The following is a 22,835-nucleotide window of genomic DNA, read 5'->3' as shown; positions in this document are numbered from 1 at the left end:
GCTTTCGTGAGTGGTTATGCCGGATCTCTCAGCCCGTTCATAGAGGAATCCTTTTCCGAATCTTTCACCTTGATGATTTTGATAATGATTTGGATTCTGATAGTGATTCTGATAATGATTTTTATAGTGGTGGCAATATTGACGAAGAAGACGATGTTTATCTTGATATGATTGACGATATTGATGGGAATGGGGGGTTGGCGCCGTTTAACGGATTGCTTGCTTACCAAGCGATCCTGGCCTCTCCTGGCCGAACTCGCCAAAAAAATAACAATAGAAGAGATCTATTTACCAGAATCGCTTCGTTTTATACGGTAAATCCCCGAATTTTTCTCGGTTGTGAGACAAATTCAAAATTCATATTCATCTAAGTCTCCCTCAAAAAAATCCAAATCAATTTCAAATCAAGAAAACCAAAAAAAATAAAAGGGGGTCAAACTTCTTGAATGAAAAAAGAAATTGGCATCGTCCTGAAGAGAGTCTTTGGTCCGGCACTGCACAAATAGGATCCGGAGCGAGTTAGAATATGAGTTAGGGTACCAAAGGAAGAACAAGAGACAGTCTTTTTTAGTATCCTTATAAGCAATTGATTTATCTTACTGGGAAGTGATCTCATTTCTCCCTTGTAGCCGTTACCCGAATTCGCGCAAGTGTGTCCACACCCCCCAAACTTACTTTACGAGAAATCTTTTCTCGCGAACAAACACAACCCCTACACACACCTAGGAGCACCCCTTCCTGAGCGTCTGTAGCGTTAGAAGCCGTTGCTTGTTCCCTCACCCTACTCTTTCATTTCCGCTTAAGTGTATTCGGAGTTTCCCTGGGGTTGGTAAGGCGAAATGGGGCCACCCTAGCCCATTGAGTGCTCTACCTCGGGCCATCGACATCATACGCTCTACTGAAATAGATTTCGCGGAAAACCAGCTATATCCGATCTTGGTTGGCCTTTCACCCTTAGCCACAAGTCATCCCCGTATTTTGCCACTTCCCCAAGAGCTCACATCGACGGGAAGGTTTGGCACCTCGATGTCGGCTCTTCGCCACCTGGGGCTGTAGTATGTTCCAAGGGTTGGGCTGTTCGCCCATTAAAGCGGTACGTGAGCTGGGTTCTTAAAAACCCGTAGGTTCCCAATTTTAAAGGAATTCCTGCCAAGATGACGGATCCTGCCGCCTCATTTCAAATGAAGCGAATTATTGATTGTGTCATAAAGACCCTTATGCCCACGACCTAGTTGTCCTCCCGGAGGAATATGTGCATCTAAAAGATCTTTCATACTGTGCCCAATCCCGAATTTGGTTCTATACATATGACCAGCAACGAGAAAAATCACGCTCAGAGACCGGGCCACCAAAGGTCGGATGGATCGGCCTATTGAGAAAGACCGGCCGCTAATTCACCTTTCTTTTATCAAATCTCAGGGACATGGTCTAATCATGAGGGTAGTATTTTATCATGGTGTCGGATCCTAAGTTTTTATGGATTCCTAGATTTTACTGTTTGCAGCATGGGAGCAGATTCCCCAAAAAATCCCTGGGAACAATAAAAAAAAGATATCTCGGTCGTACTCGCTTGTCGACTCTCTTTCCGAGGAAATCAGGTGAGACTTCCTTTCTCGCGCCGTCCCGGGGCGCTAAGGGGCTTTTGTTTTTGGAACAGACGGTAGTGTTTTGCTGACGCCTCGAGTCGAGTGGGAGTGGGTTGAGTTGGGAAGTGTCTTTCTTGAGCTTAGCAAGCGGAAGGGGTTTCATCGGAGAGCAAACTCCCGAGATATTAGTGGCTTGATGAACTATCCCATTTCGGCTCTTTCTTTCACTGCTAACCCCAAGAAGTTTCTTAATGCTGATACTTTCTGTTTCGTCGAGCCCCGAGCTTGTGGTCCTCCTTTGAGTGTGGATGAATCTGTCCCGGGAGATGATCGAGGAAGTAAATAATATATACGCTAATATGAAATCAACAAACCTTTTGAGACTAGGAGTATATCATGGGCCCACCACACGGACCGGAGTTGCTTACCTCATAAAGCTTTTTTACCGCCTGTATACTAGCCAGTGATCTTTAGGGTGATTTATTCTTTTTTTTTATATACATATTTTTTTGTGTTCGTAGTTCTTCTAGAGTATTGGGTACTTGGGGATGATATATCTTCGCTAGGTGTTTATGGAATTCTTTTAGCAGGTCGGTCTAGGTAGTTGATATTGCTCCTGAGAAATGAGTTCTTTCCAGTTTCCTTTGTGCATCTTTCTCCCATGCTTTCCGTTGGTCAACAACCAACAAAAACTGGAGATCCCTTTTCTTAATACCCTTATTCCCCCTTCATCCGACGCAGGGTGGGATGGGTTCTTGTAAGGGTGTGGAGCCGTTTATAAAGTGGTTATTGAGAAATTAGGTTTCCTGAACTCATTCTCTGACACGAGATTCAATCTAAATACAAATCCTTATTTTCTATGGCTTGGATGACTCGCTTGTAGGGAACAGAGGCGTGAGTCCCCGAGGAGTCTAGACTCCTGCCATAGTTTATATAAGTTTTTTCACTTAGGCTAGTTCCTCCTGGATAAAACATAAAGCCTCTTAAACCTGCGCACCCCTAAACTACAAGCTTTCTTTGAAGCCCCTACTTCATGGGATATTTGAAGAAGCCCTTTTCTACAAACCTTTCTATAATATTATATAATATAAGAGAAGCTCGAAGAGCTTTCTTCGCATGCTTGAGCGAGCGCATCCCCTTTCTATTAGTAAGGTTGTCAAAAGGCTTTCCTTTAGTTCCTTTATGACTAAGCTAATTCCGACATATCTCTCTGTTCGAATCGAAACTTCCTCTGTTTGTTGGAAAGAAGTCCGCTCTTCGGAGGAGCCATCGCTCTTCGATCGCTAGATTCTTGCGATAGCGAAGGATCGAAGAGCGATAGCGAAACCTAAAGTCTTATTGTTTTGTTCCCGAACAACGATCATTCATTACGGCCGGCCCGACCAAACACTGAAAGCCAGGTCCGGGCAAGCTATATTATGGAACTGATCGGTCTTACTGAGTTTCCCCCTCATCTTTTTGCAAAAAGCCGCTCCACGGTGGTAAAGTCTCATCTTGTGTGTTGGAATAATCTCATTATCATCTAAAACATTCATCAAATCATTAAACCAATCACTGAAAACATTTGTGACACTATTGGGGATTGGAAGGTGAGATTGTGTCCAAATGTTTGTTGTATAGCCACATGTGATCAAAGAATGCACAATATCTTCATGTGAAGCCCCACACATAGTACATGTTGGATCAATATCCACTCTCTTTATAAGTAGATTGTTAGTTGTGGGTAAAATATCATTTAGAGCTCTCCATATAAATGTTTTCCACTTTGGTGGGATTTTGAGTTTCCATAAAACCTTCCATTTATCAAAGGTCCCTAGTGGTTGGGAGTAATTGCCCACTAGTTTCCTATACCCATTCTTGACAGAATATTCACCATTTGGATCTCCATACCAGTACCACAAATCATCATACCCAGGTGATACAGGCATTTTTTTAATTCGTTCCACATCCTCCGGTATGAAAATATCTGTTAGAATATCCGGATCCCAGGTTCCAGTTTGTTGATCCATTAAACCCATCACCTTAGCCTGTGCCAATTGGGGTGGTTTCTCTGTTTGTATTCTTGAGATGTTTTCATCATGTAACCATGGGTGGTCCCAAATCAACGTTGTTTCACCATTCCCAATTCTCCTTCTCACACCCCCACAAATTAACTCTTGAGCCGCCAAAATACTCCGCCAGCAAAAACTCGGGTTATTACCCAAACATGCATCATAGAAGGAATTAGTGGGATAGTACCTAGCCTTATAAATTCTTGACACTAAAGATTTCGGCTGTGTCAGAAAATGCCACCCTTGCTTCCCAAGCATAGCAAGATTAAAGGCATGTAATTCCTTGAATCCCAAACCTCCATACTTCTTTGGAATACATAGTCTATCCCATGCCTTCCAATGTATACCCTGGTCATTCTTGGATTTCCACCAATATCGATTCATGGTTCGCTCAATGGCGGTGCATAAGGTCATAGGCAGTAAAAAAACACTCATTGAAAAGGTAGGCATTGACTGGGCCACACTTTTCAATAAAATTTCCTTTCCTGCTTGTGATATCAATTTCTTATTCCATGAGCTGATCCTCTGTCTTATTTTATCCTCAATATAAGAAAATGCTGCTCTCCTATTCCTGCCCACAAACGATGGAAGTCCTAAATACTTCCCAAAATTCTGAGCCTGCACCACCCCCAAAATATTGGCAACCTCATCCCTTATTTCTCTACGTGTATTCTTACTGTAACAAATATTTGACTTATGATAATTGACTGCCTGTCCAGACATCTTCTCATATTCTGATAAACATCGCTTAATTATTTCTGCCTCTTGCACATTTGCCTTGAAAAAAAAGTAAACTATCATCGGCAAAGAAAAGATGGGTAATAGAAGGCGCACCTCTTGCCACCCTACAACCATGTATTTCTCCTTTCGCCTGCGCCTGCTGTAATAGTAGTGAGAGCCCTTCAGCACAAATAATGAATAAATATGGTGAAAGGGGATCACCTTGTCTCAAACCACGAGTTGGGATTATCTGTTCACTCTGTGCCCCATTTACTAGTACATTATAAGATACTGTGGTTACACACATCATCAGTAAATCCACCCATCTTCCATCAAACCCCAAGGCCATCAACATTCTTTGTAAAAAGGACCATTCCATACGATCGTAGGCTTTAGCCATGTCCAGCTTTAAAGCTCCCCAACCCATGAGTCCACATTGTTTCCTGTTCAAGTAATGACCTACTTCTGCAGCTATCAATATATTATCTGTAATCAATCTCCCAGCTATGAATGCACTTTGTGACTCAGATATGACACTTTCATCATCGGCTTCATTCTAGCTGTAATAACTTTGGCCATAATTCTGTACACCACATTACTTAATGCAATCGGTCTATAATCAGAAATCATCTCTGAGGTTTTCTTCTTCGGAATCAATATAATATTTGTCTCATTCAATTTACTCGGAAACGAATTAGTATTGAGACAGTTAACAATATAAGCCGAAATATCAGTACCCACCACATCCCAGAAGTGCTGATAAAACCCAGGGTTCATCCCATCCGGTCCTGGTGCCTTATAATTGACTTATAAATGAGGACATATATTACAATTTTTTTTCAATAACCCCACATGAATAAAAATTGATAATTCAAGAATTAGAACAACAGCACAATAGTATTAAACAAACATACAATTCTTGCATTGGATAAATAGATTTTACCATTTGAACCTTTCATTGTAGAGATATATTTACTTACTGGTTAGTGGTTACCTACTTGTCCCCTCGAAAGGTCTATCGTTTAGAAATATATTCTGATACTCCAAAAGTCTACCATTTAGAAATATTTAGCGATATCTCAAGATCTACCATTTGGGAACATCTACCTATTTCCAAACTCAAAGTCCACTATTTGAGAAAATCGAGCGATTCGCCAAACTTTACTGTAACCTTTTCCACAGTATCAGATATTAAAACTCAATCTATCAAAAAAAAAAAAAAACTCATCTTCTGAATTGTGAATCAAAATAGAAAAGATTAATTTTTCTTAATAAATAGCCAGATAACCAATATTCTTGATCAACAAATAATAAAATTTTTATCAACTTAAAATAATATTTTTACTTTGCAATACCAAAATATTATTTAAGTTCCTGGTAGTCATGTTTGAAACTTTAGGGTGTGTTTGGTTCGCACATGGGAATCGGAATCGGGATGGGTATCAAATATTTGGTAATGGTAATAGGTTTTGATGAAAGTATTTAACATGTTTGGTAGTAGGGTGGAATGAGAATGATTACTAAGGGTGTGTTTGGTTCGCACATAGGAATCGGAATCGGGATGGGTATTAAATACTTGATAATGGTAATGGGTTTTGGTGAAAGTATTTAACATGTTTGGTAGTAGATTGGAATGGGAATGGTTACTAATAGTAGTGCTTGAGAATGAATAAGAGAATGGGACCATTATTGTATTTGGGTATGAGTTTTTCAATTGATGGGGTATTCGAAACTCATAGTAGTGTTCTAAAAACCTATCAACCAAACAACAACAATCACTTTCATACCCATTCCTATGGGCAAAACCCACCAACCAAACACACCTTAATAGTAGTGCTTGAGAACGAATAAGGGAATGAAACCCTTATTTTATTTGGGTATGAGTTTTTCAATTCATGGAATATTCGAAACCCATAATAGTGTTCTAACAACTTATCAACTAAACAATAACAATCACTTTTATACTCATTTCTATGGGCAAAACTCATCAACCAAACACACCCTAAATATTCATTACTATATAAACGCCAACTATCCGCCTCTATCTATATACTCCGTACTAAATATACTTAACATTGCCACAAGACAAATTCATAAAATCCATGCATAAAGGAAAATATTTTGAGATTGAGCTTCCACTTATTATTATACACTTTAAATTAAATCTATAGAAAATTGTACTTTTCCATTGAATTATGTTTATAGCGTTTTTCCCCTAAATTGTTCATATATTCATATTAACCCTTCAATTGTTTTAAAAATAGTAATTTTCCTCCTATTTATTAAATGGATATATTTATCTTTAAAAATAAGGGCAAAATAAGTATATCATTTATTTTTATTCTCCAACAAATTATTGTTTATATGTGAGAATAAAAATAAATACGAAAAAGAATAGACACTATTAGCAAATATTATAATTATAATTTTAAACTAATACTCGTAACATAATAAGGCTTAAACACAAATAATTTATTAATGTTAATTTAACATTAACGAATTGTTTGTGTATAAGTCTTTACTAACTTAAAATTATAATTATAATATTTACAAATGTTGTATGCACTTTTTACATTTATTATGATTTCAACATAAAAGCAATAATTTGTTGGAGAGAAAAATATTTATTTTGTCATTATTTTTATGGATAAAAATGTCTATTTTTATAGAAAAATGGAAAATCACCACCTTTAAAATAGTTGAGAACTAGTGTAGATACATGAATAATTCAACTGAAGAAACATTATAAGCATACAATTTTAGAAAATAAAAGTGTCATTTTTTCTTTTTAGATTTTAAGGGAAGGGGGATACCCCAGAATACAAGGTAGTGTAATTTTTTCTTTAATCTATGAGAAAGTAGGTTCGGTGTGTGCCCTAATGAGATTAACTAATACTCCGTATTATTTAAGTTAACTAGTCTACGGTTGTAATGGTATAAAGAATGACTTATAGACAAGTTGGAGGTAAATTATTGTGTGGATTATAATAAAAAGGTACATTTTTAATATACTAAAAATATATTATTTGTATACTGAATATAATTATATAAAATAATGTACTTTTAGTATTCAAATAATGTACTTTCTCTAAATATAATGTACATTACTAATATATTAAAAGTATATTATTTGTATATTGAATGGATATGACAATTACAAGCAACGGCTGCGGTGTACCCGTCCTTAGCTTGTAGATCTAAGGTTGAAGTCCAACGGCTGCGCCTCATCTCTTCAGGGAATGGGTCTCTTTCACATAAATTAAATAATAATGTCAGGCAATTAGTGCTCCATGCTGCATTTTTCAATTCAATCTTCTTTACTTTATCTTTGTTGGGTCAAATTAAGGGGATTTACATATACCCAATCAATTATCAATTATAATTTTAAAATTGAAATTAAGTTATATATATATATATATATATATATATATATATATATATATATATATATATATATATATGAAATTAAATTCAAATATAAATGCATAAAACACAAAATTCAAATATAAATGCATAAAACACAAAATACAAATATAAGACTGTCTTCATCCGCCCCCCAACCCCCAACCCCTCGAAAGAAAACAATGTTTTTATTCTATTTAATGGAGTAATTTATTTTTTTAAAAAAGTCAATGTGTCTGTTGAACAGTTGAAGTAGGGACAAATGTCCCATCGTTTAAGTCAAAGATCAGATACATATTTGAATTTATTTCATTTTATAATCATTCTTCCAAAAGGTTGAACCCCAACCCTAAGGGCTCCCGTACCCCGACCAGAGAGAGCATTTGGGAGGATGTAAATCATGGTCACTCAACTGAACATGAACTACAGAGACTAGACATGTGCTCATTGCGCACAAGGAACTTCATTTCATAATCATTGATTGATTACATGCAGTTATTTCATATTTGACTTATTTACAATATATAATTTCTCACTTTTACTTTCTGATTTGGTAATTATTGATAACTGATAAGTTATCTTTTTTTTGTGAATTTCAAAGAAAACGCCTACATCAAAAGTTTAAGTGAAGAAACAGAAATTGGGAGTAGAATCAAAGGATCCAAATAACATTTTCCTGTATACCTCTAGTTTACAGTTCATTTTTTTTGTTTTACTTCTTACTTTCGTTGCGTATTCTAATTCATCCAGATAAAATAAGCCAATTTTTTTTTTTTTCTCTTCTATTAATAAAATAGGACATATTGTGAAATTTTACTCTTGGAATCCGTGTATTATTTTCCTAAATCTACCTATTAAAAGAAAATACAAAATAGATTATATAGCCTGAAGAAAAGTAAGGAACATGAAGATAGGTACAACACTATTAGAATACAAGTGTTTCCAAACATAAGGAAAAAAACAAAAAACTTAGGTCAATGGGAAATGATGGTCCATTGTTCATTGCTTTAATTCTCTTAGTTTCAGTTCAGAAGATTTGTTTTGCTCGGGATAGCATTACCTCCACGCAGTTCCTTAAAGATGGTGAAACCATTGTTTCTTCTGGTGGAATCTTTGAGTTGGGATTCTTTAGCCCAACCAATTCATTGAATCGCTATGTTGGAATATGGTACAAGCAAATACCAGTTTTCACAGTGGTTTGGGTTGCCAACAGAGATACACCCATCACCAATACCTCTTCTTCAGTTGTCTTCCAGATCATCCATTCAGGAAGGCTAGCTCTTGTTGAAGGTAACAATTCCATTTTATGGCACACTAACACTTCCATATTAGTCCAAAATCCAGTTGCCAAATTATTAGATTCTGGGAATCTGGTCATTACCGATGCAAACGATACTTTCCTGTGGCAAAGTTTTCATCATCCTACAGATACTCTTATGCCAGACATGATGTTTGGGAAGAATTTCATCACTGGTGTTGAGATTGGTATGTCATCATGGAAGACAGAAAACAATCCAGGCGTCGGGGATCATAAATTTTTCCTCGAACCCACAGGATATCCACAAGTGGTCATAAAAACTGGCGCCAAAGAAGTGCTTCGTTCAGGGCCATGGAATGGTGTGGATTGGAATGGAACACCGGGAATGGACATGTTGGGAAGCGTCGCAGAAATTTCTGTGATTGCTAATGCAGCTGAGTTTTTCGTGCATTATAAGGTCATCAATAGCTCAAACTTGGTCAGGGCAATAATATCAAGCTCCGGGAATTTACAGTTCTTCTTATGGGCAGATGGTTCAGAGGAATGGAACACTCTCTATACTGCACCAACCGATATTTGTGACAGATATGGATACTGTGGAGCATATGGTGTTTGTTACTATGATAACTACCCTTCTTGTAGCTGTTTAGATAAATTCTTGCCTAAAAACGGAGGAGGGTGTCTTCGGAGGACGCCCTTGAGCTGTCAAAATGGATCATCGTCGGATGGATTCTTGAAATATAATGGTCTTAAATTTCCAGATACGAAGTTGTCGTGGTTCAACAGCAGTATGAACCTTCAAGAGTGTGAGCAGGTTTGCTTGAAGAATTGCAACTGTACAGCTTATTCGAGTTTAAATATAAGCAATGGAGAACATGGTTGTCTGCTTTGGTTCGGTGATTTGATTGACATTAGGGTGGTACCTGAAAAAGGGCAAAATATTTTCATCAGGATGGCTGCTTCTGATATAGGTAACAATTTACAGTTGAATTTTCAAAGAGATAATGTTTGTATATATGTAAATAAATCTACAAAGTGTGTATGCTGGCAGTAGCTGAAGTGCATCTACTTTTTGGTCTCTTCTTTTTTGGTAGATTACACTTCAAGCTCAAAGGGAAATGGCAAAAAATTAAAAGTAATAAAATTGAGTTCCTCATTGTTGATTGGACTGCTGGCTCTAAGCTTGACTATGATTCTGATATTCTATAAACGGAAAAGGAAGGAGATGGAAGCAGTTCAATCAGAGTTATTATTGGTAGAAGATCAGACACTATTTGAATCATCTAAAATAATAAGAGCAACCGATAACTTTTCAATCACGAACAAGATTGGAGAAGGAGGATATGGACCTGTTTACAAGGTAATTGTATTGTCAAAAAACACATAACAGAGTAATGATAGAAACACTGAATATCATGAATATCTATGCTTTTTGATATTCCTAAAAAATCATTTGCAGGGTGTTCTAGATGATGGTAGGGAAATAGCTGTAAAAAGGCTTTCAAAGACTTCTACACAAGGGCTTGAAGAGTTCAAAAATGAAGTCAATTTTATTGCCAAACTTCAACATAGGAATCTTGTGAATCTTCTTGGATGGTGCATTAAAGGAGAAGAAAAGATGTTGATATATGAATATATGCCAAATAAAAGCCTCGACTCATTTATATTTGGTATACTTAAATCATCTAGATTATTGCATTTTATCACTTCAATGTCAATGTGCTTTTCAAATATATTAACAATATTTGCTTAACCAATAAAATCCATTCTTGGAAAAGAAAGATCCAATCTTAGAAGGATTTTATAGTCTTATAAAATCCTTTTGCAGATCAACAAAGAACATTACTTGATTGGTCAAAACGCTTCGACATTATCAATGGAATTGCCAGAGGGCTATTGTATTTGCACCAAGATTCACGACTAAGAATTATCCATAGAGATCTCAAAGCTAGTAACATCTTGTTGGATATTGACATGAACCCAAAGATATCGGACTTTGGCCTAGCTAAAAGCATTGGAGGAAATGAAACTGGAGCAAATACCGGCCGAGTAGCTGGAACACAGTAAGAATCTCAAGTTTATTTTATATCACTGCATTTTTTTGGTAGTAGAAATGTAGAATATAACAATTAACAAAATAACTGCAACGCACAGTGGTTACATGTCACCGGAGTATGCAGGAAATGGGATGTTCTCTACTAAATCAGATGTGTTCAGCTTTGGTGTCTCAATACTAGAAATTGTGAGTGGGAAAAGAAATAGGGGATTTTCTCACCAAGATTACTATGAGAACCTTCCCAGCTATGTAAGTCTCATATTTTGAACATATTGTTTTATCCATCAATTTATGCTGTCCTGATCTACTAATTTCTATATACTGAAGGCTTGGAAGCTTTATAGAGATGGTAAATCAATTGAACTACTAGATGAGCATTTGGTTGAATCATGCAATTTGACTCAAGTTCTACGATCAATCCACATTGGGTTATTATGCGTTCAACAACACCCTGAAGATAGGCCTAGCATGTATTCCGTAGTTCAGATGCTATCTAATGATGCTGACTTGCCCATTGCTAAAGAACCTGGGTTTTTTACAGGAAGGACAATTGAGGCCCAGATATCTACTGCAGAAATAACTGATTCCATAAATGAGGTCACCATTTCATTGTTAAATCCTCGTTAAAAACGAGTACATAATAGGGCTGGGCTAGTACCTTATTTCCCCAAGTTTCTCTGTGTTTTTTTCTAGCATTCATAGTTACATGTTTAGTCATAATGGTGTGGAATGTTGGATTATTGAACCTAAAACTCTTCTAGCATACAATGACAGCAAAATAAATATGCATGTAATATTAGAACTTGGATAAAATTTGAAAGCTTTAGGATTCAATAATTTGGAACTCTTTTTATATGAACTGAATTTCTTGGTGTAGCTAGTTGATTTAAGTTCTGCTGTTGTACTTTTTTGATAAAATTTACCAAGTCAAAGTTATGCACTATTAAAATAGTTAATAAACTTCAGTGAGGTCAACAGCAACTTAAACTTAAATGTTCTAATAATTCAAATAGCGACATAGCGTCATATTTCCTATAGGAAGTCCATAATCAGATAGAAGACTTTTTAAACCAACTTCAATGCGAGCTTACATTGAGCATTATTCACCAGATTCTTGATTACAGTTTGGTTGGTTTAGAATATGTATCTCTCCACCAACTAAACAGAAAATCACATGTTTTTACTGAAACAAATACACATACTCATGCTCTTTCTCACTTGGATTCAAGAATTATCCATATAACCAATTTTTAACTATACAATATACATGTAACATATAAACACATTGCATGTCAATATAACATAACTTGCAGGCTAGAAATAGCACACAACAGGGGCATAGCATTCATTAATATAATTTTTAACTGCATATTATGCTAAACATTTGTAGAGAATAATTTGGAGAAAAAAAGATGACCTTTGGTTACGATTGCTAATTAGAAAGAAAAAGGAAATGAAGTATATTCATTCAACAACAACAACAGATACAGTCGGGTGGTTTAAGTAGTAACGGCCAGGGACAGTCTGGACTTTTCACCCTCACAACCGCTTAACTACTTTTACATCAAACGCTGCGTTTCATCTAACTGCCCAACAGCTTGGTTATCAAACGCTGCGTTTCGAACCTTATAAAAAGGGTTCGTTACAATACCCTCCCCTTAAACCAACCTTGTCCTCAAGGTTTAAAGTTGGGAAATTGAGACATGAGATGGTGGAACTCTTCCCATGTAGCTTCTTCTGGAGATAGATTGGCCCATTGTACCAATACTTCTACTAGGGCCGCATTGTTTCTCTTCAAGATTCTCCTCCCTAAGATGGCCACAGGTTCGGTTAGAGGCTGCTCATCAGGCCCAACCAATGGAGGTTCTAGTTAGACTGTTTTGCCATGACTGACTCTCTTCTTGAGTTGAGATACATGGAAAACTGGGTGTATCAGGGCCCCAGCTGGAAGCTTTAATCTGTAGGCCACCTGCCCAATCTTTTCTAACACTTCATAAGGTCCAAAGAACTTAGAGCTGAGCTTGATACATTTCCTGATGGCCACTGATACTTGCCTATATGGTTGCAATTTTAAGTAGACATGATCACCTATCACAAATGATCTCTCTGATCTATTTTTGTCAGCGTAATGTTTCATCCTTTGTTGTGCTTGTCCCAAGTTGTCCTTGAGTATGGACAACATGTGCATCCTGTTCTGTACCCAGCTTTCTGCTCTTTCATCAGCTGCCCTGGATGCATAATTGATTGCTAGTTGTGGAGGTGGATACCCATACAGGGTCTGGAAGGGGGACATTTTTAATGAGCTGTGGTAGTTAGTATTATACCAGTGCTCTGCTAAGGACAGCCAACTCTCCCATTGTTGGGGTTTATGTGAGCACATGCACCTGAGGTAGGTTTCCAGACATCTATTGAGCCTCTCTGTTTGCCCATCCGACTGGGGATGATAAGCAGTACTCATATGCAGCTTGGTTCCCATTCTTCTAAAAGCCTCTCTCCAAAATTTACTGAGGAATACCTTGTCCCTATCTGATACAATTCCTTGTGGCAGCCCATGCAGCTTATACACATTTTCCATGTATTTGTTGGCTACCTTTTCAGCAGTGAATGGGTGATTTAGGCTCATGAAATGGCCATATTTTGTGAACCTATCCACTATCACCATGATGACATTCTTGTTGTTGGATTTAGGTAGCCCTTCAATAAAGTCCATGGACACTTGAGTCCAAGCTTGCTCAGGAATGGCTAGGGGTTGCAGGAGCCCAGGTTTCTGCACATTTTCTGATTTATTTCTTTGGCAATTATCACAGCCACTCACAAATAGCTTGACTTGCCTCTTCATCCCTTTCCAATAGAAGACTGCTCTCAGTCTAGTGTAAGTCACCTGATTCCCAGAATGACCTCCCAATGCAGTGTTATGGAATTCAGTGATTAGTTTCTCTCTCAGCTCATCCTGATTCCCAATCACCAATCTCCCTTTGTATTTCAATAGCCCATTTTCTATGTTCATAGCAGGCACAGAATGGGGATCTAACATTAATGCAACCATCTTCTCTTGTACCCAGCTGTCATTATTGTAACTTTGCAATACTTCTTCTATCCATAGAGGTTTAAGGCTGGATAGGGCATTACACTTCCCCACTTCTTCTTTTCTAGATAGGGCATCAGCTGCTGTATTATCTTTTCCCTTCTTATAAGTGATGGAGTAATCCAATCCCAACAGCTTAGTCAGTCCCCTTTGCTAAATGACTATAGTGATCTTTTGTTCAAGTAGGTATTTCAAGCTTTGGTGATCAGTTTGGATATTGAAGTGCCTTCCTTGCAAGTAAGGTCTCCATTTCTCAACTGCATTTAAGATAGCCAAATATTCCTTCTCATAGATAGACCAAGCTGCATGTTTAGGCCCCAGTCCCTTGCTGTAATATGCTACTGGTTTGCCATCCTGCATTAGTACTGCCCCAATCCCTCTACAAGATGCATCAGCTTCAATTACAAACTCCTTCTCAAAGTTAGGCATGGTTAAGACTGGAGCTGAACACATGGCTGCTTTTAATTGTTCAAAGGCCACTTGTGCTTCTATGGTCCAATGGAATCCATTTTTTTTCAGCATGTTTGTTAAGGGTCTGCATATGGCTCCATATCCTTTTATGAATCTTCTATAATAGCCAGTGAGGCCAAGAAATCCTCTTAATGCCTTGATGGTGGAAGGTTTAGGCCAAGACATCACAGCCTCTACCTTGGAGGGGTCAGTGGCTAATCCTTCTCCTGTCAGAATGTGCCCCAAGTACTCCACTTGTTTTTGAGCAAAGAAGCACTTGCTTTTCTTGGCAAACAACTGGTTTTCCCTTAGTAGATGCATGGTGGCAGTAAAATGTTCCAGATGGGTAACCAAACATGGGCTGTATACTAGTATATCATCAAAAAATACAAGGATGAATTTCCTTAGGTGAGGCAGAAATACCTCATTCATTAATGCTTGAAAGGATGCTGGGGCATTAGTGAGCCCAAATGGCATAACCTTGAATTCATACAGCCCTTGGTGTGTTTTGAAGGCAGTCTTAAACTCATCTCCCTCCTTCATTCTGATTTGGTGGTATCCAGCCCTTAGATCAATCTTTGAGAAGTATATGGAGCCTGCTAGTTCTGAGAATAGATCTTCTACAAGAGGGATATGATACTTGTTCTTGATTGTCATCTTGTTCAGGGCCCTATAGTCTATGCAAAACCTCCATGATCCATCTTTCTTGGGCACTAGTAGCACTGGAGATGCAAATGGTGATGTACTTGGGCACACAATTCCTGCTTGTAACATCTCTGCAATCAACTTTTCAATAATATCTTTCTGATCATGAGTATATCTGTAGGCTTTCAAGTTGACAGGGCTTGCACTGGCCATCAGGGGAATGGAATGGTCATGTCTTCTAGGAGGAGGTAATCCTTGGGGTTCCTGGAAAATGTCATCAAATTGTCTCAGCAACTCTTCCACTGCAGTGTCCATAGTTCCCTTAGATGCTGATGAGGATTCTATGGCATTGCAGGCTCCAGTTAGTCCCACTGTTTTCTGTTCTGAACCACAGCAATAAATCAAGAACCCCAGTGCTCCTTTCTTGGACCAACTAGCCTTTTCCTTTGTGGTGGCTTCCTTCAGGTTCATCCTACCAGAAATTCCTTCTAGTGTAACTTCTTTCCCTTCTTTGATGAATGTTATTCCCAATAGCTTGGTGTGCAGTTGAATGGGGGAGAATTGATCAATCCAGTCCATGCCCAAAACCATATCACACCCTCCCATTCTTAGTAGTCTGAAATCTCTGTAGAACTCCTCTTCCTGTACTGTCCAAGAAAACTCACTGCATGCCTCATCACACATCAAGGTTTGGCCATTGGCCACTGTCACATAAAGGGGGTTAGTTTTGTAGATGTAAGTTTTAAGCCCTTGAACTACTGCAGGATCCAAGAAACTATGTGTACTGCCTGTGTCTACTAGAATAATCAGTTTCTTCTTCCCCACTTTGCCCAATAGTTTAATTGTGCTCAATCCTTCCCCTCCTAGCATGGCCAAGAGAGAAACCTCAGCAAGCCCTTCTTTCTCTTGAAAAGTGTTCCCAATTTCCAGATTGTCCTCTGACTCTCCTTGATCAAGCTGGACCTCTTCTAGGCCTGTCATTACATTGAATGACTTAGGTTTACATTTATGGCCATGTTGCCATTTTTCCCTGCAATAGAAGCATAGCTTCTGTTCTTTTAGCTTTTCCATTTCTGCTTGACTTAGATGGGTTGTAGGCTGTCTCCTGTTCCCATTAATAGAAGCTGGTGTGTGAGTATTGGTTACCCCACCTCTGTTAGACCATTATGTTCCCATCAACCCTTCTTCAAACTGTCTAGCATACACATATGTATCCATTAGAGAAAGGGGGTTGGTTGTTTTAACAAAGCATCTGATGTGGCTTTTTAACCCACTGATGTAATTCCTGATGAAATATATTTCAGTCAGGGTGGGATGTGCCATCAACATTTGGATTCTAAGCTCATCATATCTGTTGCTATATTCTTCCACACTCCCCGTTTGTCTCAACATCTTAAACTCTTCTTCCACACACTCTAGTCCACGGGAACTGAACCTTCTACACACATCATCTGCAAATTCATCCCAAAATACTCTTCCCCCATGGTCCATTATGTAGCCATCAAACCAAGCATCAATACCTCCTTTAATGTAAAAGGAGACGTATTCCATCTTCAATTCCTTAGGAATACGATACAGGAGGAAGAACTTGTTGCACCTTCTAACCCAACCCCTAGGGTTTGAGCAATCAAACTCTGGGAAATCAATCCTAGGCTTAGGAGCTCTCAAGTACTCCTCATTGTTACGCATCAATGGCCTAGGTAGATCCTGAACATTGCCCCTCTGTATCCCAGAAGCAACATCAACAAGATTAGGGATCGGCCGGTTACCTGCGAATGGGCGATCAATCCTGACTTGGGGGTTCATGGAAGTGCTTCCTGCTTCGGAGTGCTGCGTGTGGACTCCTGATGGTGGATCAACGGGTCCTGGGACTGGCATGTTCCTCATCCACTGCCTGACCTCAGCTTGGAACGCCTGGAAGCCGGTCTGGAATGCTCCCAATGTCTCGGCCTGAGCTCTCTGGCTATCATTCATCTGAACTTGCATATTCTGGACTTGTTCTTGGATCTCAGTGATGTGTCTTGCAGCTTCATCGAAATTGCGGCGTGTGTTCGTCATGAGCTCTGATACCAGCTGTTACGATTGCTAATTAGAATGAAAAAGGAAATGATGTATATTCATTCAACAACAACAACAGATACAGTCGGGTGGTTTAAGTAGTAACGGCCAGGGACAGTCTGGACTTTTCACCCTCACAACCGCTTAACTACTTTTACATCAAACGCTGCGTTTCATCTAACTGCCTAACAGCTTGGTTATCAAACGCTGCGTTTCGAACCTTATAAAAAGGGTTCGTTACACCTTTGAACATCGTAATCTGATCGATTTGGCAAATATAAACATACCACACACCTTCAATTTGACCTAGATGCAAAAAGACCAAAAAACATTAAAATAAAATCCTAACCGAAAGGAGAAGAAGAAATGCGCTGGTTGTTGGGGTTCTCGTGTTGCGGCACACGTCGCGCCTGTCACCAGAGATAGGGTGAGGACACCAGAGGGAGCTGTCGGAGTAGCCAAGTGTGAAGCAGGCTTATGACGGACAGCGAGGTGCAATGGGGCTATAGACTATATTTTTTTTGTTTGGATGTTTGTCTCTATCTCTTTTGTCAACCTTGAAGGGTTTCAACCATGGCCGCCAATCATTGTAGATGAAAATTTAAGGATGACTTTTTTCAAATTTAGAGGTGGTAGTAATCCCTAGAACAACTTTGATTGTATTACAGAATCTTGGCTTGGTGGATACGAAAACCAGAAATGCAAAATGAAGAATCTGGACTTACCTAGTGAATCTCCAGTATTGAAAATATAATCCTTGGCTCATTTGGGAAAAGCAATAAAATATTTAGATGGAGTTTACTCGAATTCAAAGCTCCTCTAACAAGTTGTTTATATATTATGTTTAATAATTGCCATATTTTTAGTTTGCGTCATTATTTTGATCATGCATGAAAATGCAATTGTAGATGTATCCAATTTAACTTTTTAACTTCATTGTAGTAAGGATTATATGGATGAGTTTAGATATTGAATGCTAAATATAAGAACTACGTACAGCTTGTGATATTAGTATATGGATTAAGTAGTATATATATTTTTGGCAAGTGAGAATATATATATATATATATATATATATATATATATATATATATATATATATATATATATATATATATATATATATATATATATATATATATATTCTTTTGTAATTTAATAACTAAAGTAGTTTATGAAATGTTTTTAATAATTAACATATAGATTAGTTAGTCTCGGTGTAATCAGAATTACTGATAAATGAGAATATAGATTTTCTTTTGTAGTTTACTAAGATGTTTGTAATAATTTGTTATTTTAAAACAGTGTATTAAAAGTTTATTATTTTAGCTAATTACCCATTTTAAATAACAAATCTTATTTAATTGATAGTATGTTTTTGGAAATCAATAAAATTATAGTATTTTTTCAATTGTAATATCGCAATGTTTCCTATATTAGTTATTACACAACAAAACTTTAAAATGAATAAAGGTTACATATCGTATTTACACATGAAACTTATTTGCAATAATAGTTGTTAGTATCATAAAATCACTTCAACATAGAAATATTTTAAAAAAAATTGTTATTAATAATTAACTAATTAATATGTATTTAAAAGAATCATTGACTGAGAATAAAAATGGCATGAAAAGTAGATCAATTTGAAAAGGAAATGATAATTAATACTTGATTAAAAATGACACTGAATATATTACTGGAAATAAAAAAAATATATAAATATGTTATTAATAATTAACTAATTAATATGTATTAAAAAAATCATTGACTGAGAATAAAAATGACATGCAAATTAGACCAATTGAAAAAGAAAACGATAATTAATATTTGATTAAAAATGGCATAAAATATATAAATTCTAAATATATATCGACAATTATATTAATAATTATAGTATAAATTAATTGATATGTACCAAGACTATGTGGTTTAATGGTATTCGGGTTGGACTTCCATTTGGAAGGTTGTAAGTTTGAGCTTTAGTGGAGGAGGTGTTATTGGTTCTTTGTGTTTTAGTAGTAAGTTGAGAAAGTATAAAATAATTGACTGAGATTAAAAATGACACGGAATATACAAATTATGATATTTTTTTTAAAAAAGATCTCCAAATTAACAATGTCGAAAATGAAACGGATTAACAATTGTATATGTAAATTGGAAAAAGGTATCTGTTATTAATAATTTACTAGAAATAAAAAAATTATATTAATAATTATTTAATTAATATATATTAAAAAAGAATTATTGACTGGTAATAAAAATGACATGAAAATTAGGCCAATTGGAAAAGGAAAGGATAATTAATACTTGATTAAAATGGATTAGAATATATTACTGGAAATAAAGAAATATGTTATTAATAAATAACTAATTAATATGCAATAAAAAAGAATCATTGATTGAAAATAAAAATGGAATGAAAATTAGTCCAATTAGAAAAGAAAATAATAATTAATATTTGATTGAAAATGACATGAAATATATAAATTCTAAATATATATCGACAATTATATTAATATTTATAGTATAAAATAATTGATATGTATTCAAACAATATTTGACTAAGAATAGAAATGATATGGAAATTAGCACAATTGGAAAATGTAATAATTATTAATACTTAAATTAAAAATTAAAAATAATTCCAAATTAACTCAAATGAAAAAGGAAAATGGCTAGACAGCCCAAAAAATAGTATAGGTAAATTGGAAAAATAATTGACTGTGATTAAAAATGCCACAAAATACATAAATTATGGTATAATATATTTTTAAGAAAAAAACGATCCCCATATTAACTATGTAGGAAAGGAAACGGATTAACTATTGTATATGTAAATTGGAAAATGTATTTGTTATTAATAATTTACTAGAAATATAAAAAAAAATATGTTATAAATAATTAACTAATTAATATGTATCAAAAAAGAATCATTGAATGAGAAAAAAATGGCATGGTTGGAAAATGAAATGAGATATATATATATATATATTGGAAGAAATGAGTTCGACCCTTAATGAAGGCGATATTCACTCTTTATGCTTCATTAGGTTGAAAAAGTATAGATGAACAGATACTATAATGTAATAGAGTCAGTATCATTATAAATAAAAGATAAAATTGAAATGTTCTATTTAATTTAATATCTTTAAATTTTTATTTTATTTTTTGTATTTTCGTTCAAAATTTTTAAAATTGAAATAATTTTATTTTATTCGAATTTAGTTGTATATATTTTCAATCTTATATTTAAATTACAGTAAAGATTAATATTTGTATTAATTTAAGCTTAAAATAATGATTATATATATATATATATATATATATATATATATATATATATATATATATATAATTAAAAGTAAAATTCTCATAGCCAAATCCCCCCCCCCCCCCCCCCCCCCCCCCGCAAAAAAAAAAAAAAAAAAACTTAAGGCCATTTCTGTAATATCCGTAAATATATAATTAGTCTATATATAATTCATAAATATTCCGTGTGTGACTAATTAGTTATGGAAAGAATATTATGGTAATTAATTAATTTGTTTATAAAATTTATTCGGTGTGAATTTCATAGTTGATTAAAATTTAATTAATTATAGAAATTATATATTCATATTCGTGTATATATAATTAGTTTCTATCTATTTCATAAATATTCCGTGTGTGACGTACTAATTAGTTATGGAAATAATATTATGATAATCAATTAATTAGTTTATAAAATTTATTCCGTGTGAAGTTTAGTTGACTAAAATTTAATTAATACCTGTTGATGCTAGCATATGCAATGATTATCAACAAAAGCCAGAGTCCAACACTAACTCACGTTGGCTTTTTCCCGAGTCACTCATCCTGATGGCCTTAAGGTTTTAGCTCTAGACGAGGATGGACAAACTTTTGTTACTACTACTAATGTCGTCTACAAAGAGGTTTTCAACAGTGTCTAATTCAAAACAGTTATATTATGTATTCTTCTAGCACAAATATAACAAAAATGTTATATATCTACATATTACGTATATGTTCCGTTACAAAAATTTCTATAGCTAAATTACTACACATAAAGATAATGAGACCAATTAATTCAATTTCGAAACATTCATACAAACCTTAATTAACGTTCAAATTTACACTATCGAATATGAAGCAAATTATAATTCATATATTATAACAAATACATTCCGTGCATCGCACGGGTGCAAATACTAGTTGGAGTAAAATTAAAATGATCTTTTAGTGTTGCTATAATGAAATTAGTGTGTAGAAAATAAAATTAAAAAATAAAGCTCATTCAACAACCTATATTGTTTAATGAAATTGCAGTATAATTAAAATGATATTTTAGTGTTGCTATAATAAAATTTGTGTGTGTGGAAAATGGTACTAAAATCCAGAGCCATACAATAACATATTTTGTCAAATGAACCTGAAGTATAATTAAAATAATACTTCAACACTACTATGGTTAAACTAGTTTGTGTGAAAATGAAACTATAGTAAAATTAAAATGATATTTTGGTATTACTATAATAAAACTAGTGTGTGTGGAAGATTAAACTAAAAACTAAGCAATGTTGTCAAATGAAACGAAGTGTAATTAATGTTAGGAACATTTGTAACATAGATTTTGATGATACCAAAAGTTAGGAATTTTAGTCCTCAATTTATTTCTTTTTCTAGACTTAGGATTTTCTCCTTATTCGAATAATTCAAAGAAGATAGAACAGTAAATCGAATGGTTACAGTTTGAATGATTAATACAGAAGGTTATGATTCGGATGAAAAAGACTTCGAAGAGTTGAAGATCAGAAGAAGAGTCGAAGAATAGAAGACATCAAGACTGGAAGGTTGCAAACGCCGAATCATATATGGAAGGGCCTACATTTCGAATAGAAGGGGATTCAAAAAGAAGTTCGAATAGTAAGGACAACTATTCAAAACCGAAAGGTTGCAAGTGTTAAGGTTCATAATGTTAACTCGAATAGTGTTAGTTAACCATTTGAAAAGAACTGCTCAAGACATTCTCTGAGTCGACTCCATAAAAGACCTCAGACCGGTACAAAAGATATGGCAGAATCCTTTGGTGGTTTGGGGAGAGGATCTCATGGGGGCAGCGAGATACGCGGAGGCAATAAGGAAAGAAGATCATCTAAACTTAGGAAAGAAGATCAATTGTATTTAGAAAGGAGATCAATCGTACATAGAAGAGAGATCAATTGTATTTAGGGCAAGAAAGACTTTAGACCCTTACATTCTTGTATAAATAGGCCCCTGTACACCTTGAAAAAGGATAAGCCATATACACACACAAAGCAATACAAAGCGTTATTTTTTCGGTCACCGTGTTTTATTTTTTGGGTTGTGTTGGCCCGCCGTTTGACTACCCCGGTGGTCAATAAAATCAAAAATACAGCTAGACTTTGTTTGGTAGAGGTTATTTAAAAATTCAAATAAGATATAAGCTATGTTTCGTAAAACATGAGAACTTTACAAAATAGTATATTTTGAAACGCTAGTG

General features: G+C 35.5%; 1 protein-coding gene and 1 long non-coding RNA gene across 3 annotated transcripts; one reads left to right on the top strand and one right to left on the bottom strand.

Moving 5' to 3' along the window:
• Positions 1–11,910, top strand: LOC109184380 (G-type lectin S-receptor-like serine/threonine-protein kinase At4g27290). 2 transcript variants are annotated; one of them, XM_019334379.1, is made up of 7 exons: positions 1–6; positions 8,733–9,988; positions 10,112–10,377; positions 10,477–10,687; positions 10,846–11,080; positions 11,172–11,322; positions 11,401–11,910. In XM_019334379.1, exons 2-7 carry the CDS (start codon positions 8,737–8,739, stop codon positions 11,698–11,700), a joined length of 2,415 nt encoding a protein of 804 aa, XP_019189924.1. In that variant the 5' UTR covers positions 1–6; positions 8,733–8,736; the 3' UTR covers positions 11,701–11,910. The 2 variants fall into 2 exon arrangements, with proteins under 2 accessions (XP_019189924.1, XP_019189923.1); XM_019334378.1 differs by lacking the exon at positions 1–6 and having other exon boundaries at positions 8,649–9,988.
• LOC109184381 lies at positions 615–22,365 on the bottom strand. Its single transcript, XR_002054765.1, has 3 exons — positions 22,353–22,365; positions 3,934–3,940; positions 615–738 (listed from the first exon to the last, which is right to left on the bottom strand). It is a non-coding gene; the product is annotated as an uncharacterized LOC109184381 (long non-coding RNA).
• Between the last annotated feature and the right edge of the window lie 470 nt (positions 22,366–22,835).

Source organism: Ipomoea nil, unplaced genomic scaffold (assembly GCF_001879475.1).
Source record: "Ipomoea nil cultivar Tokyo-kokei standard unplaced genomic scaffold, Asagao_1.1 scaffold1259, whole genome shotgun sequence".
Classification (NCBI taxonomy): Eukaryota; Viridiplantae; Streptophyta; class Magnoliopsida; order Solanales; family Convolvulaceae; genus Ipomoea; species Ipomoea nil.
The sequence above is the reverse complement of the archived record's forward strand: the minus strand, read 5'-3'. Positions and strand labels throughout refer to the sequence as shown.

Coding starts and splice junctions, on each gene's coding strand:
- LOC109184380 (XM_019334379.1), top strand. CDS start 8,737: ATGGGAAATGATGGTCCATTGTTCATTGCTTTAATTCTCTTAGTTTCA. Junction 9,989..10,111: donor GATGGCTGCTTCTGATATAG/GTAACAATTTAC, acceptor CTTTTTTGGTAG/ATTACACTTCAAGCTCAAAG. Junction 11,323..11,400: donor ATGAGAACCTTCCCAGCTAT/GTAAGTCTCATA, acceptor TATATACTGAAG/GCTTGGAAGCTTTATAGAGA.